Here is a 26,302-nt window from a genome sequence, read left to right on the forward strand (position 1 = left end):
CCCACCCAAGGAACCTCATCTTTATTGCCATTTTATTCCTCTACCACCTTCAGGTTCCAGAATGTAAACACGTGAGAAGGTGAGGACTGGGGACTTTGAGCCTCCATCCTCAGTGTCACTGCTGGTACTTTGCTCAAGAAGGGGATGCAGAGAATAGACCATCAGCTGAGAGCTCTCAGGGAAGACTCCACTGTACTGAGTGATCGATGATGGAGCACACCATCTCTGCTGGCCAGGGCGTGGGCTCAGGCAATCCTACTCATAATCAGAGCCACAAGTGCAGTCCCTGTAAGAACACTATCCCTAGGACCTTCAGGGAGTTCCTCTGTCTCTCCACCTGCCTATCAGGTCCCAACCAGTGAGGACAAAGAGGACCAGGGAGGTGAATACAATCAAGACTTCCATGTGGTCCATGTGGTGCCCGCTTGATCTCTGCCAAGTCCCCAATGTCTTCCACAGATCCATGGACAGGCCCTCCCAACCCAGCCCCTGGAATCATGCTGTGCCAGGACAGTGTCTTGTTCTTTCCCATGATCTCTCATAACCAATCTTCCCAGATCCATCATTCCCCAAATCTTGCTGAGTGCATTCTCTGCCAGTCACCACGCTAGGGGTAAAGGCCATAAGAACAAGTAAGGTGTGACAGCTTACCAGTTAGGAGCATGACAGCTATAGATTCAAGCCCAGGGTCTGCTCTTCATCAGCAGTGTGCCCTATCTCTCTGAGCCTCAGCCTTTTGTAAAGGGAAAAATCATAACCCCTACCCCCCAAATCACTGAGTTCTAGTTTTAATTATCTCTGGAATTGGCAACCAAACCCTGGCAGACTAAAGCTCAGGAGGGGGTACTAGGATTCCCATTTCACTGTAGGGAAGGGCAACAATCTTGGAACAGAGAGCAAGAGGATGAAGCAGTGCTCCTGGGCTTCAGAACTGAGCTCTGAAATTGGCCATGGAGTCGCCCACACCCAGCTTCCACCTGGACTAACCCTAGGTCCCTAATCCAGGCCTGGGCCCCAAGAATTGCTGTGACACCCTGAAACTGTTCTCCCTGCAGCTGCTGGCTGTGTTCTGGGCAAGGGTCATTTTTCCCAGGCTCTTCTCAGCCCTAGAGCAGATAGCCAAATGACTTACTTTTTCCGCAGGAGATGTAGGCCTGGGGACAGGGATTTGGCAGGTGGCTCAGAGTCCCAGGGGTTCACCCTTTCTTGTTCTCCTCTCCGGAAGCTTCAAAACATCAGGGCCCATTTAGGAATCTGAGTCCCCCGTCTGCCTACTTCCCACCTTTTAGGTCAGGGCTAGTTCCACCCTTCCGTCCCCTCACAGCCCCACCTCACAAGAAAGCAACAAAACCATCTTGGTGAACACATTTATTTAATATGGGGGGTGGGGTATTGCTGTCTCTGTCAGTGTGTATGGGGTGGTAGGGAGACAACCAGAGGGACTTCTGCCCTGGAGTAAGAGGTTGTTCTGGCCCCAGGCTTGGGGGTGGGGAGCAGACTGAGGGGACAGGGGAGGTGTGTAAGGGGGGTGGAGGGCAGGGTGAAGCTCTGCACACATTCTTGGGACCACAGTCCAGGCCCACCCAGTCACCAAAGCAAGAACCGAATAAATAAAGTGCAACCGTGGGGTTGGGAGACGGGGAGAGGGAGGGCATTGGGCACACCCACGCCCACAGCCCACATTCAGTGCTGCCAGGTCTGGCTCATCTCCCAGCCAGACCCTCTTGTCCAATCACCCCTATGTCCGTCCCTCCATGAACCAGGCAGGGCCCCTGTGCAGCTACTGGAGGTAGCGATAGGCCTTAAAGCAGTGGTTGCCAGCATCAGCCACTACCACGTGGCCATCCGAGGTCAGTGCCAGGCCCTGTGGGCCATACAGTGGCTCTGCAGACGTGTTGATATAGGACAGGAAGGAGCCAGAGCTGTCGAATACCTGGGGAATGATGGAGAATGGAGGGAGAAGTGAGATCAGGCAGAGGAGAGGCATTTTTAGGGGGGTGTGTACATGGGGCACAGCAAGAAACCTCCCCCTCAGGCCATTCCTGGGCCTTACTCACCTGGATGCGGCTGTTGCCCCAGTCAGCCACGATGATGTTCCCATTGGAGTCCACAGCTACTCCCGTTGGGGCATTGAACTGTCCATTGCCTTCACCGTGGGAGCCAAACTTGAAGAGGAACTCTCCATCGGCACTGTACACCTGGCAGGGGAAAGGGCTGGGGAACCGGCCTTGGGCACAGGGCAGGGCCTTGGAGGATGGGGTGAAGCCCCAGGGCTGAGGGCCCCCAGCTCTGCAGCTACAGCCCAGTTCTTCTTCCTAGGCTTCTGGTCCACGCATTCTACTGCCTCCTAGACATCTCTAGCTGACGTCCCTTGGGCATATCAAATCAACAGCCCACCTTCCCTGGGAAAGTAGTTCTTCTGAGTACTCTTTCTCCGTGACTGGCAACACGCAGTTGGTCATGTATCATTCTTGACTCCACTTTCTCCTCTGCTTGACAGCCAGTGAACTAACACAACCTCCTGATTCTATCACAAATCTGTACCCTATGCATACATTGCCACTGCAATGGTTCTCATCTGGATTGTTGCAAAAGATTGATCTTCCTGCGTCTAGTCTCACTCTCTCAGAAGGATCTTTCTAATACACACAGAAATGCATCACCCCCTGCCTACAACCCTTCAGTGACTCCTCTTAGGAGGAGAGCAAGTCCCTTAAGGGGGCACACAAGCCTTATTCTTGCCTTGTACCACTCCTCTCTTCAAATCCAGTCAGAACTATTTGTAGTTTCTTGAATGCACCATAAGGGTTCCAATCTCCAGGTCCTGGCTCTTCCTGTCCCCTTTGCCTCAAATCCTCTCCCCCTTCTCTACCTTATGGTTAATTCCCACTGGTGCTTTATGTCATTTTCAGGCTCATCTGAATCAAATGCTCCTGCTATGCCCTCACACAGTTCCCTGAACTTCCCTATCATAGAATCCATCACATCATATTGTAATATCCTGGCCACATTTTCCTCTTTCCTACTAGACCATAACCAAGAAGATAGGGAACATAGTTGCTTTATTCATCACTGTATAAACCTGGGGAGCTTCTAGCATAGTGCGTGGGACAAAGTAGCCAGCCATAAATGTTTATTGTTCAAATGAATGACCTCAAGGGGGAAAAAGGGAGGTGAGGGAGAGAGGAGTCTTGTGAAAGAGGAAAGGATGCTGGGACAGTGGTCATGGAGGGAGGGAGGACACTGACCTTCACTGAATGGTTATGGAAATCCGTGACTACGATCTCATTCTTGTTGTTCACAGCCACAAAATGGGGCCCTGAAAATACAAAGTGGTATGTGGGCAGTAAGCTGGGATACTGAGTGGGATGGGGAAGACTATATGGGATGATAAAACTGGGGTGTTAGGAGAGGGGTGGGGTCTCAGGGATTGAGATAAGTGGTCTCTGGGATGATGGTGCTAGGGTATAGCGAAGGGAGGGGGTCCTCCAGGGGCAAGATACAGGAGGAGGGGTCTTTAGAGCTGGGGTATCTAGGGGAGTTCTCTGGGACTGGGGTATCAAAATAGACCTCTGAATTGTCCTGCAATACCTGCAAAGTGGCGGTCAGTGGCCCCACGGCCCCCAAAACGGCCAACCAGCTTGCCATTGGGCTGGAAGGTGAAGACACAGCAAGACTTGTTGTCGACCACAATGATATGTCCATTCCGGTCTACGGCTACTCCCTTGGGACCCATGAGGCGGCCAGCTCCAATCTTGGTCTGGAGGGAGGGGATACCCATTAGGGACTTTATCCTACCTGGTGGGGAGAGGAGTCTCAGCCTGGCACCAAAGCAGCAGCTTAGGTTGGGGATGGGCCAGTCCAGGTCCTGACCACCAGGGGGCTCTAGGATGGTCACCTCAGCTGGCCACCAGGGGTGCAGTGACAGTAGGCCTCTCACCTTGAACTTGCCCTCAGGGGAGAAGATGCTGACCCAACGGTTGTCATAGTCTGCCACGATAATGTCTCCATTGGTGTCCACTGCCACACCTGTGGGGCGCTGCAGTTGCCCAGGTGAGCGCCCTCGGACCCCAAAGCGGAACTTGAACTGGCCTTCATTGGAGAAAACCTGGAGCAGAGGAGCAAGGGAGGGAGCAGGGAGGAGGGGAGAGACTGTGGGCACAGAGGGAAGGGGGCAGGATCCTGAGGGAGGAGACCCCCCCCCATTCATTCAGTCATTCAACAAGCACTTACTGACACCATGCTGGGGCTACCAAGAAGAATCAGACATGGCCTCAGACCTTACAGGACATGCAGCAGAAGTGTGAATGGGAGTGGTCAGGGTACTTTCTGGAAAGAAGTAGATGGACTCAAGAGTCATATAGGAAGAAGACTCAAGACTTAGTAGCAGACAGGAAAGAGTGTGTGTGTGTGGTAGGGGGAATGGACAAGGATGAGTCCATCTAGGCTACAGGGCTGACAAGGTAACCTTCCTCCTAAACAGAGTAAACATTTCAACCTTTTGCTCTCTCCCACCTCCTCTACCTTAGCAACTCAACATGCTCAGGTCTCCCTCCTAAAAGCACCTTCTTTAATAGTCCTTCCCTCTATAGCTAAGCCTTCTTGCTTCTCCTTCACAGCCAAAACATCACTCACTGCATAGGTCTCATGCAATCTGCTTTTCATAGGTAGATCAGAGCCAGGAGCAGCTTGGAGATCTCAAGTTCTGGCCCTTGCTCTTCCATCCAGACCTGCACCCTCTTTAAGAGATTGGGCCCCTTGCCCCATCCCCATCTCTTAGGCCTGCAGAGCCATTTGAACTGGTCCCAGCAATGGATATCACTCCCTCCTGATGTGGACCTTCCATCATGCCCTCACCTGGAAGATGAGCACAGAGCTCGGGTTCTGCCCTGGTCCCTTGGGGTAGGACAGCACTGGCCAGCATGAGCCGGGAGACACCATGGGCTGAAGAATTGATGTGAGAAGGACTAAAAGGTACTATCAGATCAGCAGTGAGGTGACACGTCTGCCTCCTCTGTCTGAGCAGCTCAGTTCCTGGCTCAACACTGAGGCTTTGGGGGATCTTGCTCTTCCCATCCTATCCTTTCCCACCCTGTACAGCTGGCCACCTCCTACTCATCTTTCCATCTCCAGAATTTCCAGGTCACTTCCTCAGAGAAGTCTTTAATGATCAACTCCATCCCATGAACCAACACACACATAAAGTTAGAGCTCTGTGATATACGTGTTATAGCTCTCTTCATGACAACTGTCATTTCTGTTAACTATATAACTGCTAACTATTTTTGTCCCCTTTTAAGGATGTAAGCCCCAGGTGGGGCATGGACTGTCTGTTTCATTTGCTGCTGTATTTGCAGCACTGGTATCACATCTGGCACACAGCAGATACTCGACAAACAAATGACTTCCTCAGACCAGAACTGGACATCTCCACTTGGATGTCACACAGCTATCTCAGACTCAACATGTGCAAAAGTGAATTCATCGACTTATACCCAGGCCTGGTCCCAAGTGGACCACCTACCCCATGCACCAAGTGCTGCAATGCTTGCTCTCTCCCTCTCCCTTGACATCTCTCGGCTCATCAAAACCTGCCATATTTGCTTCCTTATCATCTCTAGAATCTGCTGGTGCCCTAGTTTGGTCTTTATCATCTCTCTTCTATACCATGGCAGCACTAAGTAACTTCAGGATCTGCGTCTAGTTAGGGGAGAGAGACTAAAACAAAATAAAACAAACCAGTGATTCCAGTAAACTATGAAAAGTGCCATAGCAAAAGGCTGAGGGAGCTCAGAGGAGAATGTGACTAATATTCTGCCTGGAGGAAATAAGGAAGTTTCCACAGAAGAGCTGATAAAATTTCTGGACTAAGACAATGACACGAGGGTGTAATACATACAAATCAAATTCTTCATTCAAAAGTCACAAAATGCTTTTGCTCTTCTGTCAGCTGAAGCTGATTCAGCACAATGAGGTGATTGCCTCAGCCGCCACCATAGATGAGTCCAAAGGAAGAAGAGTCCACAAGGAGCCCAATCCTCATGAACTCAGGGGGGCGGTCAGAGTCCATTGGGGAGCCTGGCCCATACCATGCCTGAGGAACCCAGAGTAAGAGAAGCAGAAACTCAGCTTTGGGATTTGAGAGCCAGGCTCCCAGGAGCTAGGAAGTTGGAGTGCAGGTGAGAGCAGGAGCAAGGAAGAGAGCTGCTGTGGGGACAGCAGGTGTTTGGAAGGGAGAGGGGGCTACACCAGGTCCTCCCTCTCTATTCCCCACACTAAAAACATGGATGAGCACAGCCCCTCACTGGGGAGACAAAGTGGCACGCATCTTTCTGTGCATGTTAACAAGGGTGTGTGTGCACACCAGGGAAGGTTTCCCAAACCCCAACTTTTGTGCCAGAAAGGAGTGGGAGGGTGGAGGGCATGACTGGGTAGGGCCTCCACACCACCCCTACCCAACCCACATCCCCTCCTCACTATCCAGGCTCAGCCCAAATGCCTCCCTGTGCTGACCTCTCCATTCCTCTGCTCTTAGGAATAGGTGAAAATACAGGTGGGCTGGACAGGACTGGGAACATGGTCATGGAAGAGCTCCTGGCACCTTTAGCCTGCTAGGTGAAAAGCAGAGGCCAGGGAGGAGGAGCTGACACTGAGGTGACAGACCTTTGGCAGAGCTGGATCTGTGACAGGGGGACTCAGGCAGGGTCAGGAAAAAGTTTAAATTTATACGTGTCGTGAAGTTAGGATCTTCAAGGAAAAGTTTTGCTACCTGATAAAATGTTTCCAAGACCTGAAGTGCATGGCAGTGAGAAACAATCCTGTACAGGATAAAATAAAAATTCCACAGCATCCTCTCCAAAACCACTTACAATGTGACCTCAGCTACTGGGCTCCTAACAGCAATCTACTTCCAGCCCTGCTGGGATCCTCCCAGTTCCCTGAACAACCCCCTCCAGCACTGCCCTACCTCCTGGCTTTTGTTTACAGCCTCCACTTGGACAATGATATTTTGAACAATAGCTAACATTAGAAGGTTCACTAGGTGTCAGGCACAGTACATTGTGTCATTTAATGCTCCCAGCAACCCTGTGAGGTATTCTTTTCCTAATTTTATACATGAGTTAACCAAAGCTCAGAGAGGTCACGTGACTTGTCAGTAAGTGACAGAGCTGGGATTCAAGCCCAGGTGTCTGGTTTCAGAGCCTAAGCTTTTAACTGCTATGCCATGTCAACACACAGGAGCCTGCCACAAGGCTCTGGGCTCACTACAAGGAACATAAAGAGAAAACTATGTTTCCTGGCTTTAAGGAGCTCAAAGTGCATCAGAGGCCATGTCTATTCACGTGGCCAATGCTTTAATCAGGTGCGTGAGAACTGGGAGGGGCGGGGGCAGAAACACCTGTGAGGCTGCACTACAGTGGCCACTGGAAGGCATCCCTTCTCACAAGTCACCCCCATTTGACTGTCTAGCCAACCAGATGTTTGCAGAGACCAGTGCACAAAAGATATGTTCTGGAGCCAGATGAGTATGTTGGAAGACAGCAGAGGAGCACAGAGCCTGCATCCTGACCACACAGAGAAAAGAGCAGAAAGCAAGCCAGCTGAGTAGAGGCTCAAGTGGAGGCAGAGGGGAAGAATGAGCCACACCTTTGGGGTCCAGGAGCTTGTCTGGCCTAGGCCGTGGGCCTGGGAGGTAGAGGCTGCAAGTACAGTAGAACCTGGTGCCTAACTGGAAGGTACTGGTTCTTGTTGTGATCAGTCTGGGTGGGTGGCAAGTGGGTGGGTGAGGGTTGGTGCTATGACTCATTGTTCTTTTAGGAATGATACTACCTGTAGAGTTTCATCTTTCAGGTGACTTGTACACTCTGTTGTTTTCACTGGGCTACAGCTTGAAAACCCTCATTTTGGCGTTGTGGGGAGAGTGGGAAAGGGGCCTACCTGGATACATTGGTTGTTGCTGTCTGCTACCACTATGCGGCCGCTGCTAGCTGCGGACACACCCTGTAAATTGGTGAATTCGCCCTTCTCCCGGCCACGACTGCCTGTGGGGAAGGCAAGGGAGGGAAACAAAAGAATTCACAAGGAGGTCTTTTTGAGCCTCCCGCCCTGCCCAGTGCCTCAGCCCGCCCCCGTCTGACTCTGCCCCGACCATCTGTACCAACGCGGAAGACCAGCTCGTCCTCAATGGGGTTGTCCTTCCGTTTGCCGCCCGTGCTGTACATGGAGCTGGGCCTACGCACCGCCTTCTGGCGCACGTGGCTGCCTGGGCCGCCAGGGGACTTGACGCGGCGCTTGACATCGTCTGGGGAAGGCGGCAGGTCCCCTGGACGCAAGGCGCGCACGCGGAAGGGGCTGCCACGCACTGGCTGTCCGTAGAGCAGCACTGAGAGGAGCAGCTCGCCCTCGGTGCGCGCCGTGTAAACCAGCTCGTACGTGCCATTCTTGTGGTCCACCACTGGCACAGGCAGGCGCGTGCCATCGGGGCCTGTGATCTCGGCGCGCAGCTCGGCGCTGCCTGTGCGCACAAGCCGCCCATCCTTGTCTTTGGTAGTGACGGTGAGGGAGGCCTGCTGGCCCACAAGCGCTTGGCGCAAGCCCTCGCCTGTGGCCACCGTCTCGTGTGCAGTGGCGCTTGTAGTGAGCAGCGCGCCCAAATTGAGCACCGATCGCCGTAGCCCATCGACCTCGAGGACCAGTTCTAGCTGCGCGTTCTCGTGTGGCCGCTCCGGGAAGGCCTGCGCTGCCAACGCCGCCAGACGCTCTCGCATGTGCTTGCGCACGAGCAACACCTCCGGGGCCGAGCCCAGGCGCAAGGCCTGTTCCGCGAAGCTGCAGCTACTGCCGATGTGTTCCTGACCCTGACGCAGTGTGTCTAGCTGGGTCTGCAACACCTAAGGAGAGTATAGGGGAGGGTTGGGTGAGCAAACTGGCGCTGAGGGGGGTTTCTGATTCCTGATGAACCTGTAGTACTATGGCATGAAAGAAATACAAGAGAGTGAACGTGGACAAGGGACACAGATGCCCGCAGCACCTATGGGGCCATGTTAGGAGGCAGAAAGTATAAACTAGGGAAAGGGGTGTGGAGGTGTGGAAAGCAGAGGAAGCATGGAGGCAATAAGGCCATGTCATGATGGACAGTGGTGGGAAGGGTGAGCCGACGCACCTTCTGCTTTGCCCCACAAATGGCCTCCAGGTCGCTGACTAGAGCCTGCTTGCGCTGCTGCAGCGCTTGCTCCAGGTCCTCGAAGGCTGCGCTGATCTGGGCCAGGGCCTCTGCCTTGCGCTCCTGCAGCTGTTGGCTGATGCCCCCCACTAAGGCGATAGCTGCAGACAACTGTGGCAGTCTGGGGAGGGGAAACATCTCATACTGGGCTTGTTTGAGGGTACCCTCACCAAAACATTCCTTCTCCCTGGAGACCCTCCTGCTGCCCTCCAGGACACTTCCTCCTTGCGTACTCTCTGCCCTCCCGAAGAATTTTATCTCTACCCTCCCCAGGATTGCTCCTCTGCCCCTCTTGAGACACCATCCCTGATGGCCCCACCAGCCCAAGGTTCCCACCAGGTGCCTACCGGCCGCGCACTGCCTCGAGCTGGCGCTGCAAGGCCGCCTTGTGCTGCTCCACCACATCGCGCAGCAGTACAGTGCCGTGCTCCCGATGCTCCCCTGCACGGCACTCACCGCACATGGCCGTCTCACAGGCCTCACAGTAAAACTCCATCGTCTGGCAGCATAAGGACTCCAGTCAGGCAACGACTAGACACCAAACTTTTGCCCACTCCCCTCCCCCCCATCTGCCCTCCTTGCCCCTTTCCTTCCAGGTGCACTCCCTACCTGGACCACTTATCCAGAGAAATACCCTCTTACCCACAGCTACTTGGCCCCCTCCCCCAACCCCGCTTCCCCCTCCACCCCAAGTCCTGGCCTCACTGGGCCTGCTTGGGCCCACCTTGCCTTCATGGTTAGGGCAGGAGAGGGGGCGGCCAGCCACTGCGCTGAGGGGGTGGGGGTCCTCGGGGTCGCGGGCCCCATCAGGTGCCTGCTGCATGGCCTCCATGAGGCTGCTGATGAAGAAGTTGTTCTGCAGTGCTGAGACGCCCTGCTCAGGGAGGATGGACGTCTGCCGACACACCGGACAGGATAGCGTCAGGCTCTGGGCAGGGATGTAGTTCTGGAGGCATCTGGCCAGGGAGAAGGAGGAGTCAAAGGAAGGAGGGGGTGGGGTGGCATCATTGCACCCCTACTTACACCTCCCAGGGGTGCAGACCCCTGTCCTTACAGGTGTGTGTTATATTTCAGTTTGAAACGTCTCTGGTTGGCACACAAATCTCATCCTGCCAGCAGGTGTAAAAGGCCTCACCTCTCACAGCTGAGTAGAAACATCCCTGATCTCTCAGAAGAGCAGACATATCTGCATTCCTCACAGCGTGCACAAACACAGTTCAGTTTTCACAGGTGTCTACAAACCCTTTTCATAGAAAATGTGCCACTAGCCCCCCCTTCATTAACTCATTAAATATTTACTGACTGCCTACTCTTGCCGAATTTGTGCCAACCCCTGGGGATATAAAGATTAAAGCACAGTGCCTACCACTGAAATACTTCCAGTCTACAGAGAACAGAAGTCACAGAAATAGAGAGTTTATAGAAGTCAACAGTGTAATGATGAAGGGCATGGAGCTAGGCTGTTTAGGTTCAATTCCCAGGTCAGAGATCTATTATACTGTGTGACCCCTGACAAGTCGCTTAACTTTTATGAGCTACGGATCCTTCCTTTGTAAGATGGAAACAGTACAGACTTCACAGGGTGCTGGATGATTAAATGTAAAGTGCTTACCTGCCTGACTCACAGGAAGCACTATATATTGTAGGCTATTAGTATTATTCATCATCAATATAAGGAATACGGTAGATGCAGCGATAAGGAAATACACAGAAGGGTCATCTGGCCCAGGGCAGGTGGAGAGGGTGGCCAAGAAAGACTTCAGAGGAGGTGATGTAAGCTGAATCCTCATGGATGAATAATTGTTAGCCTGACCAAAGAAAGGTGCAGGGAGAGAAGGAAGAGTATTCCAGATACAGAAGGCAGCCAGAAACAGCATAGTGTGGGTAGGGAATTATAAACAGCTTGAAGTGGCTGGAGACCAAGTCTAAGGCAAGGAATGGGAAGAGAAGTCCAGAGAGAGGGGCAGAGGCCAAGCTCATGGTGGGCCTTGTGGGCCACATCAAGGAGCTTACAAGTTATCCCAATAGCAATAGGGAGCTGCAGGAGCATGCCACAGCCAGGTTTACATTTTATCACGCTCCTCTTCATTGTCTCTGTGTGGAGGGTGATTTGGACATGACAACAGAGCAGACAAGGGCTATGTTTGCAGAGACCGGCACAGACAAGATACATTCTGGAGCCAGGCAGGTATGTCGGAAGATGGCAGTGGTGGCATCACCATCATCATTATCTAGTTACCATTTATTAAGCACACATGCCAGGTGCTGTGCTTTGCATTTTATGTTTATGTTAACAGACTCAGAAAGGGCAAGTGGTCCAAAGTAACAAAACTAGTGAGCACTGGAGCCTGGATCCAAATCCAAGGCAAAGCATGAGCTTAACCAAGATACTCTAGCAATAGTCTAGATGAGGGATGGGAAGATCTAGATTTAGGCAGTGGCAATGTAGTCTAAGGTGGAACAAATGTGAGAAGTATTTAAGAAGTACAGCTGGTGGGAGGTGTTGTCTGCTTAGATATGGGGAGTGAGAGATGAATTTTGGTTGACTCCCAGATTCCTAGCTTAGATGACTGAGTGGATGGTGGTGACATTCACTAAGAGGAGAAACACAGAAAGAGAAGTGGTTTATAGGGAAATTCAGCCATGACCTGGTTGTGTTTGCTGTAACAGTGGATGTCCAGGTAGAGATGACCAGTAGACAGCTGGGGAGAAGGCAGGTTAGAGATGGGGATGCCATCAACATTTAGATGGCTTCTATAGCTATGGGAAAGGATACAGTCAGCCAGGAAGGGGTATACATTGATAAGAGCAGGACAGAGCACCCAGCAAATAGTGAATGAGGAGAGCAAAAAGAAATAGGCAGAGAGGTAGGAGGAGAGACAGTGTCAGGGCAGAAAAGTGAGTAGCACAATTCCAGAAGAAGGGAATGAGTATCATCAGTGTCAAAAGAAACTGAGAGGTCAGGGAACCTAAGGACTGGAAAATGCCCATGGAATTTGGCCAATGTGAAGGTACTTTTCTCTGTAAGGAAAACAGAGAGAGTGGAGTGCTGGGGGAAGGAAAGCTTGGGAGCGTGGAAGTTTGAGTAAGAAGGAGGTTGAGGGATTGGATGGCAGCTGTAGGGAGGACAAAGGCACAGAGTTCTTACCTGTTTGTAATGGGAGCCTTGAGCATGTTTATAAATTGAGGCCAGTAGAAAAGGAGAGATGGAAAAGACTAGAAGAAGATAGGTCAAGGTCTTGGGGATGGGAGTGGCTCTGGTTGGCTTGAAGAGGAGGAGTGGACCCCATCCTCTGAAAGGAGGAAGGGAAAAGAGAGGTGGATGCACTTGAGCACAGGAGGCAAAGTCAGAGTGAGGACACCTAACTTACCTCAGGCAAGATCGGCTGCTGAGAGTGAAGGAGGAAGATTCAGCAGAAGAGTGGGGGCTGAGACCAGTCACTGAACAGAGGAGAGGAAGCTACTAGAAACAGACCGACGGCGGCTGTGTTTGGAGAGAAGATCTGCATGGTGCAAACTTTCCCCTATCCTCAATCTCTTCTCTTAATGTTCTCTACAGCACTTGATCTGATTGATTAATTTTTATTTATTTAACAAACACTATGTGCCAGGCCTGATTCTAAGTGCTTCACCAACATTAACTTATTTGTGACCTAGTCTCCCCTGCAGTCCTCTCAAGTGGAGGGTGGTTTTTGTCTCATACTCCACATTCCTGAGGGCCAGAAGGTGGGGTTGAGTTCTCCCCACCCCCAACTGGAACATTTCTAAACTATTCTTCTTTGGCTCCTTGGAAGTGCATGCCTTCTGGCTACACCACCCCTCCTTATCATCTCTGCTGACATCATGGTTGCTTTCCCCTTCGCTAAAGTCTTTCTTCTGGCTCACTCTCTTCCTCTTTTACCTTCCCCACCCCCAACCCACACTCTCCTGCCATCATTCTCAGTGGCTCTGACATCCACAGGGTGACCCGCCCACCATCAGGATTTCTTAGTTCCCTCACCTCCTCACCCCGTGGTCTTTCCATTTCACCTCAGCTATGCACTCCCATGCTCCCACCACCACCTGTCTCATCACCCGTCACTGCATCAACTCTGAAATCTGCCTTTCAACTATTCCACTCCATCCCCTGAAGCTCTCTCCCCAGCTCACTGAATCTGATGTTTCCTCTGCAAAATACCTTTGAACTCATCAAGATCGTCTTCCTATGTGTTGAGCATAACTGGCTTACAATGGCTTCCTGACTGGTTTCCCGTTTCTCCTCTTGCTCCTCTACAATCCATTCTCCACACAGCAGCCAGAGTGAGCTTTAAAAAATCTAATTTATGTCACATTGCTTTCCTGCTGAAAAAAAAAATCCTCCAATGGTTTCCCATTGTGTTTAGAATAAAATCCAAACACTTTCCTATAACTGCCAAGCTTCCCCTTGAACTATCCTGACTCTTTCAGACCTCACTTAATCCCACCTTCCTCCTCAATCAGCCACACTGGCTTCTTTTCTAATTTCTGAACATGCCCCGTTTACTCCTTCCTTCAGGGCTTTGCATGGAATAATGCAAAAATTTTCTTGTTGCCTGGAACAATCAGCATAGGTCTGTCCCCCCATCCTCAGGTCTCAGGTCAAACGTCATATCCTCAGGGAAGCCTTCCCTCATGACTCTATGTAGGATAGCCCCTGGCCCAACCAGCCCCCTTACTCCCTGTTTATTTCCTGTAAAACACTTAGCACGAGCTATGACTCTCCTGTTTGTTTATTTGCTTGCTTATTGTCTGTCACTGCCACTAGAGCATAAGTTCTTTCAGAGCAGGGACCAAGTGATAAATGAGTGACTAGAGTTAAGAGTGGAGGCTCTGCAGTCAAACCTGGATTCAGACCTCAACTATTTATTTCCTGTGGAGACTCGGAAACATTTCTTAATCACTTAATGACTCTGAACCCTAGTTTCCTCCTCTCTAAAATGGGGATAATAAAGTATCTGTTGTGAGGATTAAGTAAATCAATACATGTAAATCACTTAGCTAGTCTCCGGCAAATAGTAAGCAATCAATACATGGTAGCTGTTATTATAATTTCTCAGGCACTGATGTTCTCCAGAAGTGCTCAGTGATCTGGGCACAGGAGAAGGTGCCGAGATGTCCAATTACAGCTCTGATCCAGGATTGAGCTTTCATCGTGTGGGTTTAGAGAAGGACAAAGGTATGAGGGAATTGTGTTGGCCAGTCAGATGGTCAGCCATAGGATCCAGGATGGGTAGGGAAGAAAGGAAGGCCAGGATGAGCTGGTGGCTGGCAGAAGAGGGAGCAGTTGAGGGGGCTGGACGTCTACATCCAGTCAAAGCTGGTGTAGTGGGAGTGGTGTAGTGGGAGTGGGGTAGTGGGATACTGGAGTTTTTGACCACAGAAGTGGTATTATTCTGGGTGATGGCAATATCCAGGGCATGGGTGGGAGAGAGTATGACTGAAGTGGCATGGAGGACGTCCCCTGGAGAAACAGTCAAGAACCAAGAGGCATAAGGGTAGTGAAATCACTCAGATTGATGGAAATTCCAGGAAGAACTTGGAATAGGCAGGAAGGCTGACTGTTTCCAGCTGATGAAGGGGAGAGAGCAGTAGAGCTGGAATCTGAAAAATCAGGGCTGAAAGGGAAGCAGTGTCCCTAGGGCAGAGCCAGGTTTCCGTGAAGGCAGGAGGCGGAGGGAAAGCTGAGGTGGAGGCAATAGTGAGAAGACCCAGGGACCAGGCTACTCAAGACAGTGCAATGAGGGATGAGGGCCGGAGAAAGAATATTGTCAAAATACACATGTGACCATGCATAAAACCCTGCAAAGGCTTCATGTGGCTCTCAGAGTAAAGGCAAAAACCCCTAACAAATCCACAAAACTCTACCTTTGTCTGGCCTTCACCTACCTCTCTAGCTTCATCCCGCCACTTTCAATCAGTCCCTCTCGCTCAGCTGTAGCCAGGCTGGGCGTTCTCTAGGCCCTCTGACCTAACCATGGCCTCTTCCCTAATTCCTCCTTCTGCCTGGAATGCTTGTACCACTCCCTTTACTTAGTTAACTCTTATTCAGCCTCCAGCTCACCCCTCAGGGAAGCCTTCCCTGATTCTCCATACTATAACAGATCCCATCTAAGTGTTCATAGCTTAGCACTTTATTTGCAGCACTCATTAAACGCGCAATATTACATTTATCTGTAGTCTGGCTGTATGGTTATTGATTACTATCTTTCTCCTTCACTATACTGTAAGCTCTTCAAGAGAAGGATCATATCTGTTTTTGCTTATCACTGTATACTCAATTCCTGGGACAGGTCTCATCTCGTCAGTACTTGCCTGATAAAGACATACTTGTTGAATGAATGATAGAAACCAAGAAGCTGGGAGGGGTTGCCTTTCACTCAGTGCCTCCGGATGACAATAAGGACAGGCAGAGAAGGACAGATCCAGCTTCAAATATCCTCCAACTGGTCACAGACTTCTGATGCCAGAGTTGGTTGAGGGTCTCAACTCTGTCTGATTCCTCTGGTGGTGTCAAAGGCTACTTTTGGTTTGGGAAGGGGCAGAGAAGTCCTGTCCTGGGCAGGGACCATGGCCCAGAGTTAGGAGCTTCTAGTCCTCTCACAGATTCTTACACCAAATGCTCATCTCCTGCAGGCTGGGGTTCATCTGCTCCCCTCCACGTGTGCACACTTTTCCCTCACATCTTACAGGTTTACACATGCCATTTCCCTCTCAGGGAGCCCTGCAAGGTCATCATCCCTCCCCAGGACACACACCCCCTCACCTCTCACAGAAGGTATGCAGGCAAGGCAGAACCTTGGGGCACCGGTACCGATCCAGGCAGATGCTGCACACCAGGAACTGCTTGTCCATCGGCTGGACCTCTGGGCCAGGGCTGTCCTCCCTCTTCGCCATGGTGCACACGGATGGCTCCTGCCACTCACACCAGCCTGTGTACGAAGAGATGGTCAGCACCAGGGAAGCCAGCATTCCCTCTCCCTCTCTGATCCCCACTATTCAAGTCCCCTGCAGAGAAGTAGCCCCATTTCTTCCCTGCCAGGGGCAGGACAGGCAGTGATCCGGAAGGAGCATGGTGAAGTAGGTAGACTGAGTGACCCCTGAGCATAGTGCTCTGGTTAAGAGCACAGACTAAGGGTTAGACTGGGTTTCAAACCCAGCTCAGTCTCTTACCAGCTATGTGACCCTGGACAATTCATATAACCTCTTTGAGCTTCAGTTTCCTGACTGGCAATTATGGGAATAATAATCCACACCTCAAATTATTCTTTTGAGAATCGGCATAGTGCAGGTCAAGTGCATAGCACAGCGGCCCTTTCACTGACACATCTACCCTTCATCCCTCTGCATCCCCGAAATCCTCCTCCAGGAGACCTTCCTGATGGAGTGTCTCTCCTCTGCCTGCAGCTCTTCTGTCTATGCTCTGACTCTCCTCTCAGCATAATTGCCCAGATTGCGTTCTTTTCCACACCCAATCAATATCCAGGTCTTGTAGATCTTGCCTCCCAAATATCTTATTCCCTTTCTCCAACCACAGAGCTATTGCCTTCAATTCAGGTTGCCAGCAATTCTCTCCTGCGATATAGTGATAGCCTCCTAACTGGTATCCCTGTCTCCTCACTTGTGCCTTCTCATCCATCCCCCTCGCAGCTAGAAGGAGGCTTCTAAAACACAGTTTCCATCTTGTCACTAACCCCCTGTTTAAATTCCTTCAATGGTTCTCCATTGTCCAGAGGACAAAGTCCAAACTCCTTAAATTGGCCAACAAGGCTTATCTTTGTCTGGACCATATCTCCCTCTACAACTTCATGCCTCATGATTCTAGGATCAGTCACACTGGTTTCTTTTCATTTCCTGGAAAACTCCTTGTTCTCTTTTGTTTCTGGACAGTCATACATTCTGTTCCCTCTGCCTGAGATCCTTTCCAAGCCCCTCTTTGCCTGGCTGACTCTACTCATCTTACAGGTCTCCATGTAAATGTCACTTCCTCCAGAAGGCTTTCCCTGATTTCCTGAAGTCTGGATTAGGGGCTCCACCACTGTGTCTCTCCACATCTTGTATTTCCTCCATCCCAGCCCTTCTACACTATACTGTAATTTTCTTGTTACTTCTCTGCTTCCTCCACTTTATGCAGAGCTCTTGAGGGCTGGCATTATATATATTTTTTTATTCCTAGCACTTACCACAGAGCCTGCCATAAGGATCAATCTATATTTACTAAATTAATTCAGTGATTCAACAAAGATTTATTAAGTGTCTGCTTTGTACAGGTGCTGGGAATAGAGTGATAAACAAAACAGATTTGGTCACTGTCCTTGTGGTAGGGAAGTGGTGACAGATATTTAAAAAGTAAATAAACAAATAAATACACAATTACAAGTTGGAGAAGGGGAGTGCTATGCAGAAGAAAAGGATGCTTTGGGAAAGAAAACTTTTTTGATTGGGTGATCAGGGAAAGTCTTTCCAAGAAGGTAACTTTTAGGCAGGACTCTGAGCAATGGAAGGAAAATGGTAGGGATGAGGGTGGAAGCATCAGAGAGGGAGGGAGGGAAATCACTCCAGGCTGAAGGAATAGCATGAATGGAAGTTCTTAGGCAGAAAGCTCAGTGAGAACCTGAAAGGACCATGTGGTCAGAGCAAAGTGAATACAAGGCAAGAGATGAGTTTAGGAAGGTAGGCTGAAATGAGATCACAAGGGACCTTGATGTTAAGAATCTGGATTTTATCCTAAATTGGGAGGGAAATGATGCAATTCACAAAAATAAAAAGACCTTAAAAAGCTATTCAGGTGGCTGTGAAGACTGAAGAGGAGCCAGAGTAGAAGCAGGGAGACTGGTTAGGAGGCTACCCCAGTTCTTCAGGTAAGATGGTGTTAGGTATTAGCAGAGCTACAGAGGAAAACATGGATTGATTTGAGAAATACTCATGAGGTTGAATCAAAAGGACATCATGATGGATTGGATATGAGAGGGGAAAAGGAATGTTCATAATGACACCCAAGTTTCCCACTTGAGCAAATGGTGGACCATGCCCAGAGACAATGAAAGCTGAGGAACTGATTTGGGGTAACCTGTTTTAGGCATGGTAAGTTTGAGGTGCCTGGGTGATGTCCAGGTAGAGATGTCAAGTAAGGAATAGAATATAGGAGCTCAAGAGCTAGGTCTGGGCTGGTTATTGATTTGGTAGCATTGGCACATTAATGGCACTTAAAGCAATGAGAACGGATGAGACGTCCTAGGGACAGAGAGTGGAGAGTGAAGGCGAACCAAAAGGAATAAGAAGAAAACCAAGAGAGTGTGGGACTAAGGAAGTCAAGGGAAGAAAGAGATTCAAGAAAGAAGGAGTGGTGAAGTACAATGAAGACTGAAGAGTATCCGCCAGATTTGGTTGTGGTGGAGTGGTAGGGGCAGAAACCAGGACAGAGTGACTGAAGGATGAATGGAGATGAAGAAATTAACACAGTGGATGTAGACAATGCAGGAGAGAAATCTGGCCATGAAAAGAGGCAGAAAGATAGCTGGACTACTTCAAAACAGGCTGTGACTAGGAGCAGATCACCACTATCTGTGCCCTGCTAGATGCATCCTGGACCTCTTTAAAGACAACGACTGACTGACTGAATGAATGAATGTATGCATCCATGCAGTGGGGCCAGTCCAGAACCCTCTCCAGGGAGGGGCAGGAGAGGGGCTGGGCCACATGTGCCTTATGTTTCTGTGAGGGTGGGCATGTAGGAAGGGCCTGCGTGAGGGCATCCTCTCATGATGTGGGTACTAGAATTCTGAGGACCTTGTTCCAGATGTGACAGGTTCTGAATCTGGAGACTTAACAGCAGGACACCACAGCAGGAAGGAGGACAGATTGAGGGTTGGCGGAAGGAACAGGAGGCCAGAGCCAAGCTAAGCTTCTGTCTGGTGAAGGGGAGGGCTGGGAGGAAGAGTAGGAGTGGTCTACCAGGGCCTTGCTGGGCAAGCTAGATGTCAGGCTCCGCCTCTCTCCAAGCCCATGGGGCTCTCCCAGCCTGTCACACAGGGGCGGGGATTGGGCCACGTCCAAGGACGGACAGCTCCTCCCTCCCTTCCCCTTCCTGCTTCAGTTCCCCACCCAGACTTGCTGGGCATGCAGCCGCTGAGGCCATACCCCAGCCTGAATCAGTAAGATTCCCTTCCTCTCCTTGGCTCCTACTCCCAACTCTCCCATCCCACTGCACCCTGGAGATCTGCCCCTGAGGTCCTACAGGCGACGGTTTAAGTCGACTGTTTATCACAGCAGACACTTGGAGGATCTTGAACTCAGAGCTGAGATTTCATCCTCCTTCCTCAGGCTGCCTATTGCCATGCTGCATCCCCTATCCCACCCATCTTTCATGGCTCAGTTCTAAAGGCACCTCATTTCCTCATTGAGCATTCGCTCAACACCTCTGCTAGGCCTGAGGATACAATGATAAATAGTGGCAGCTCAGCCTTCATGGATTCCACAGTCTAATAAATAGAATACTGCAATGCCATATGGTGAGGGCTATGATGGGGAAGCATAGATTTCTCCAGGAGCACAGAGGTCACCTAACCTAGATCTGGGGCTGGGGGTGGGTATAGGAAGTTGGAGGTCAAGGGAGTTCTCCTGCAGAAAGTGCCATGCAAGCTGAGAGCTCCAGGATGAGTGAGTTACAGAGTATGGTGCCTTCTGCATCAGGAGACTGAATCACACCCCATGACAGGGGAGGGCTAAGAAATGAGATGGAGTGGTAGGCAAGAACTAGATCACACAATGCTTTGTTGGCTTTATCAAGGAGTTTAGACTTTACCGTTCCCTGCTAGGGGATTAAACCTTTGTCCAAAGAGCAAAGGAAACCTTTGGGGATGGGGGGAGAAGGTTTAAGTATACAGTGATAGAGTGACAAGAGTAAATTTTTGACTGCTGTGTGGAAGACAGATTAGAGGGGTCACAAGTGGAAAGTTAAGAGACTGCCATGAGATTCCAGAGAAGATGATGGTGGCCTTGAGTAGGGGAGTGGCAAAGAGGAGGTTGAGAGACGTGATTTCATAGGAAGGAATCAACAGAACTTGGGGACTACTTGGTCTGATATGAAGAGTAGAGAGAGAAGAAAGATTTAGAGAGGATTCTTAGTTTTCTGGCTTGGAAACTCTGGAAGAGGAGCAGTTTGGATGAGAGGGTGATAAGTTCAGTGTTTAGTAAGATGAATCTGAGGTACCTATGGGACATTTGAGTGGAGAGGTCCAAGCGGCAGTTGGAAAGATAGGCTGGAGCCTAGGAAAGAGGTCTGGCCTGGAGATATGGATTTGGGAGTCTTTGATGTGGACACGGTGCCTGAAGCCATGGAAGTGGATGACATCACCCAGAGAGGGGATAAGGTGAGAAAGGAGAGCCCCTGACTGTGCCAGAAGGAACCTCAATATTTAAGAGACAGGCCCAGGAAGCAAAGCCTGCAAATAAATTGAAAATGTGTGACCAGAGAGGCAAGGGAAGCAGGAAAGAGAGAGATCATGAAAGCCAAAGGATAAGAGAGTTTCGTGGAATGGGACCAATCCTCATTGTGAAATGCTGCAGGGAGGCCCCATGATCTAAAGCTTCTTTTGAGAAGCTGTCATTAACTTCAGCGAGTGTGGTTTCCAGGGGTTAGAGGAGAGGAAGCCAGATCCAGGGGGCTGAGGAGGAAGCTGATTGTGAGCAAATGAAGACAGGCAGCGCTGACTCCACTAGATCCTTAACATCTGCAAAGGATGTGTTTCCAGGCTTTTCAGTTTCTCCAAATTCTCAAAGAGCATCTAATTTCCCCCATGACTTCCTCCTACAACCTCACGAGAGTCCCAGTATACAGGATTTACACAGCTGTGAGTAGAGGTAGGTGACCAAGGCATTGTTAAAAAGTGGATGCAAGAGGTCAGCTAGGCTCACTTGCTTCCTAAAATGACTCACTCCTGTTCACTAGCCTCTAAGTCTATTCAATCATTTGAGGCCTCAGCAAAATGACAAATGACTGCAGGTTACAGTCTTTGGGGTTTCTCTGGAACAGATGAAGCCTTGGAGGATGTAAAGTCCTCAAACTCAAGGAATCCTTTCAATACAGTTGGCAGGGAAGGAAAGTGATGAAATTCACAGTACCATCTCCCCCACCACTGCCAGACTGAGAAGGTGAATGAACCAGTTAATCAGCTGATCCTATCAAACAATCAAACTTCCCTGGGCACACTTTGGACCAGGACCTGAAACTGGGAACTGGAGATATAAAGCTGAAATAGACACACTCCCTGTCCTTCACAAGTTCTCACACAAGTGTGGGAAACAGACATGGAAATAGGGAACTACAATGTGATAAGTGTCATGATATTGACATTTTCAAACTGCTATGGCAGCAAAGAGGAGGAAACATCTAACTCTGAAGGTGGTGGAGGAGGAGAATAAAGAAGGTTTCCAGAGGAAGGGATATATGAGCTGGCTCTTGAGGGACAAATAGGAGTTTGATAGGTACATTCGGAAAACAGGGAGCAAAGGAACAGAAACATGAAAAATCAAGAAACACGGAACAGTTGGGCAAGAAAGCAAGACTCAAAAGGGCAGAGACTGTACTCAATGCTTTCACAGTCCACTTGATACAAGTTCTCCACTTGCCTCTCTGGCTGCCCATTCCTTAAATGTCTAGTTCCACAGGGCTTTGTTCTAGGACCTCTTCTTTCAATCTTATACTCTGCCTGGGAAATCTCATCATCTCCCCTGGTTTCAGTTACCAACCACTTGCTAACGACTTCCAAAAGCCTTATCTCCCGTGCAGAAAACTTTCTTGAACCCCAGACCTATATATCCAACTGTATCTTGGACATCTCTACATGGATGATGCATAGAGACTAGTCTAAAACTGAATTCACTTTCCCCTAACCTACTCTTCCTGCTGCACTTCTCATCTCAATAAAAGGCACCACCATCCACCCAGCCATACCAGCCAGAACCCTGGGAGACTTCTTAATTCCTCCTCTTCTTTCACCTTTCACATACAAGCTATGACGATATCCTTGATTGTGCCTCTAAAGTGTGTCTAGGTTAACAGGTCAGGAGATCTAGGAGCTAGTCCTGACTCTGTCACTAATTTCACTAATGCAAGGTAAGACTCTGGGCAAGCTCCTACTCCATCCCCTTACTTGTAAATTGGGAGGGGGAGAGGTTTTTTTGTCCCCCAAATCTGGGATTCCCAAAGTTCTCTTTCCAGCCAAAGGGTCCCTATGATTATAATATGTGCCCATGATTAAATCCCATCTTGTACCACCTTGAGGATTTGATTGCTGGTTTCCATGGTAAGGCTAGGCATGTTAGGGGGTGGCTGCAGTTGCCCCCACCTCCCTTCCAAAATAAATGTTTGCTGATTTAGGGCACCCGTGACACTCCCTCTGGGCACCGTCTACTCTAGCCATATGTTTTTGCTCTGTTTTTCTGAACACAGCCTGTACTATCCCAACTATGGGCCTTTGCTCAAGCTCTTCTCCCAGCAGGAATGCCATTGTCCCCTAAGTGGCTGAGGCAGCACCTGGCACACAGAGGGTGCTCAGTATACGCTGGTGACAGGAGAGCCATGTTTAAATCACTGCAGTTCCTCACATCAGAAAGAGAGGCAAAAGCAAAGGCAATAACAAGACAAGTGAATAAAGTTCCAAGAAAAAAGACCTCCACTTAACAGAAAGAAGCTTTCCCACAGATAAGGTAGTAAGTGCTCTGTCACTGGAGGCATGCAAGCCAAGAGAGGCAGGGCACCTGTCAGGCCTGCAGCTCTGATTCCAATTCTGCAGCAAATCAGAGCCCTGCTTATGGGATGAACGGGCATTGGTGAGCTGGACAAACAAGCAGGGAGAGACTTGTGAAAAAGACCTCTGCACCTGCTCCAACCTCCCAGATCTCATCTTCCTACTAGGGCCAGTCCTGGGTTTATGCTGCCCACATCAGAGACCCCCACACCAGGAACAAGCCCAGGGCCTGCCTTCAGTCAGATTGACCTCCCTGGGGTGCAGCCTGCCCCTCCAACCTGCAACCATCTGTCCCTGCAGGTTTGCAGCCCAGGATCTGAAGCCAAGTCCAAAAGGGAGGAGGTCAGAATCAGGGAGGGGCCTGGGGTCGTCCAGGCGGGGCTCTGGCTACAGGGGAACCAGAGGGGTCCTTTCCTACAAGAAACAGCCTCTGGATGAGGCTTCCTGTCTAGGGAGCAGTGGTAGAGGAGGAAAGAGTGTCCTCCATCCTGGCTAGTGGGCCTTTTGGTGCCTGAGGAGGATGGAGAGGGGGAGCAAGGGGTGGAAGTGTCTGCACCAGGGAGAAAGAAACCCTTCGGACAAGCTGGGCCACAAGATTCCAGAGTCCCACTCAGCAACCCCACCCGACCCCCAACCACTACCCTCGGCCGCAGCGTTCGACACCCTCCGCCAACATACACAAGCTCCCAAACCCTGCGTTCCTCCAAGGAACCATCACCCATCCACCCGCGCCTCCCCCCTCAAACATGGACCTCACGTGAACAGCCACAGCCCGAAGAATCCCCCCGCTGCTCTCACGGAGAGGGACACGCCTCACGTGGACAGAGACAGGCACAGCTTTTGAAAAGCATCTGTGCCCCCACCTACAGACACTCGGACAGACATACTGCTGCTCAGACCCAGACCCGGACCAGGCAGACAGGGATACAAACGCACCCCTGGGGGTCGCCCGCTGCACTCACCTCGGCGAGCAGGATGGGAGGGCCAAGGCCCGGACTGCGGCCGCTCGGAGGGGCCCGCGGCGCTGCCCCCGCTGCTAGCGCCCGTCCGCCCGGCCCTGCCCGCGGCGCCGCCCCACGTCCCGCGCCTCCGCCTGTCCCCGCGCCGGCGCCGCCGCCGGACCCGCCGCACAGGCCGGAGGGAGGGGCCGGGGCGGGGCTGCGGACCGGCCGGGGGAGGGGGCGGCTCAGTACTGAAGACCCACCCACGCCCCGCCCACCGCCGCGGAGGCCCCGCCCGCCGCTGCCCCGCCCGCCGCTGCCCCACCCGCCCCGCTACCCCAACCCCCTGAGGCTCCTGCGGGAGCTGCCTCCGCGGTCGGGCTGGGGAACCGGTGAGCCGGATCCCGGATCCTAGGTCCCCAATCCCCGCCAGCCGCCTCTGGCTCCCGACGGCTCCAGGGAAGGGCGGCGTAGTAGACCTCAGGGACTAAGATGAGGCTCCGTCAAGAAAAGGCAGCTGGCAGCAGGGATTTCGGACTCTGGGAGCCGGTTTGGTCTGCCTCCCGGAGATGCCCTTCCCAGCCTTCTTGGGGGGGCTCCTACGGAATATGCTAGTGAGGTCTCTGCTGAGCAGGAAGAGACAGGGATCGTCTGTACTTGGGCACCGATCTCTGGGCAGCGGAAGGGCCCCAAGGTGGAAGGGCAGTTTCCAGAGCTCTGAGAGGGGCTGGCGGGGTAGAAACGTGGGGGATTTGGTTTGGCTCTAGGTGCCTGGCTCTCCCTCAGGAGCCCCCTTGCGAGGAAATTATGGGTCAGACCATCCAGCGACTCCCTTCCACGCTCCAAAGACCAGAGCAATTCTCAGAATCATCGCATTGTGGAAAGGCAGCCCCGGTGGAAAATAATAAAAATTGTAATAACAGTTAACAGGAACTGAATGCTTATTATGTGCCAGACACATAACGAATCACTTTACATATATTATCTCCTTTAACACTCATAACCTTAATAGGTAGCTTCTTTCATTAGCTGTATTTTACAACGAAAGAAACTGAGGGCCTTTGGTTCCCTAGACGTTAACCCTGAGCATACAGCTAGAATGTGGTGTAACAAGGGTTAGAGCTCTGCTTTTATGTCCTGCCTCCAGTCACTCGGAGATTCAGCATGTTTCATGTTGAAAATTCTGTAGCCCATAAACTGGGGGCTTGTATGTGGGCCACCCCATCTAATAATCAAGTTCCAGGCAGATGACTGCAGGATGTCCAAAGCCTAGGAAGCCTGCCTGGGAGCCGCAGTTATCTGTGACAAAGAGCAGCATCAGGCCGTGTGCATCTGTGCTCTGAGAATCTGCTGACTGGGTTGTCCCCTTCCTCCAGCCCTCCTCAGAGGTAGGGGAGAATGTTGATATTCTAGAGCCCTCTATGGCCATGAGGTGATAGCGATGGTACCTGGGTCCTGACTAAATCAGAATGCTGTTGGGAAGCTTTCTTGCCTCACACAAGGTTCAGATTTGGGTTCAACACAGGGGAAGTGGGAAATGCCTCAAACCCTCATCTACCTGAGTTCCAGCACAGATTCTCCAGTGCTTATGAATGAGCCTTAGACAGGATACATGCGTGCTTTGGACTTGTGGTCCAGGGCTACTAGACTACCCGACATGAGAGGACAGGGCTCTGTATGACACTATTTTAAGCCTCACAAGGGCTACTTTCCTCAACCCTTGACTTCTCCCATACCGTCAAACTTCTGCTAAAAAGGCTTCACAGTTCCCTTTCTCCAAAGGACAAAAGTCCTTAAGCAGCTGGAAAAGGTGCAGTGTGATCTCTTACTACCTCACCTCTGTAGTCATCCTCTAGCCAACCCCGTTTATTTTTCATTCCAGTCAAATGGAATTTCTCCTGATTCCTCTCAGGGCCTGCACCTATGTTGGCCTCTCTGCCTAGGATATTCTTGCCCCTACTCTTTCCCTAGCTGTCCTCTACTCATCCTCAGGTCTTAGCTTTCAGGCTGACATCCACATCTCCTCCTCAATCTAGGCTAGATGCCCTCCTCTGGGCTCCCACAGCTCCCTGCACTTCTGGAGCCTAGTACTTGTCATTTTATTGTAGTTGCCTGGTTACTTGTCTCTATCCCTGACTAGGCTGTAAGCACTGTGGGCAGGGACTGTGTTTTATCCACTGACGTTTCCCCAGGGTCTAGCGCAGTTCCTGGTAAATAAAAGCACTCGGTAAATATTTGCTGTATGAATGAATGGATGATGAAGGTCAGCGGGCCCAACCCCCTCTGGGCCCTGTGCTTTTAAGATCCATAGCTATCTTGGTGTTGGCCTAAAGGGCAAATAAACCTTTGGCTCCAACTGGGCTGGGGGAAGA

General features: G+C 50.9%; 1 protein-coding gene across 2 annotated transcripts; it reads right to left on the reverse strand.

Annotated features, from left to right (window-relative positions):
• Positions 1–1,353: 1,353 nt before the first annotated feature.
• TRIM3 (tripartite motif containing 3) lies at positions 1,354–24,131 on the reverse strand. 2 transcript variants are annotated; one of them, XM_023645901.2, is made up of 12 exons: positions 23,952–24,131; positions 16,005–16,170; positions 9,948–10,179; positions 9,571–9,722; positions 9,164–9,344; positions 8,159–8,891; positions 7,939–8,042; positions 3,941–4,108; positions 3,592–3,760; positions 3,249–3,319; positions 2,058–2,198; positions 1,354–1,933 (listed from the first exon to the last, which is right to left on the reverse strand). In XM_023645901.2, the coding sequence occupies exons 2-12, from the start codon at positions 16,133–16,135 to the stop codon at positions 1,781–1,783; spliced, it is 2,235 nt and encodes a 744-aa protein (XP_023501669.1). In that variant the 5' UTR covers positions 16,136–16,170; positions 23,952–24,131; the 3' UTR covers positions 1,354–1,780. The 2 variants fall into 2 exon arrangements, with proteins under 2 accessions (XP_023501669.1, XP_070130689.1); XM_070274588.1 differs by having other exon boundaries at positions 9,953–10,179; positions 23,952–24,072.
• Positions 24,132–26,302: the final 2,171 nt, after the last annotated feature.

The sequence above is a fragment of the Equus caballus genome, chromosome 7 (assembly GCF_041296265.1).
Source record: "Equus caballus isolate H_3958 breed thoroughbred chromosome 7, TB-T2T, whole genome shotgun sequence".
Classification (NCBI taxonomy): domain Eukaryota; kingdom Metazoa; phylum Chordata; class Mammalia; order Perissodactyla; family Equidae; genus Equus; species Equus caballus.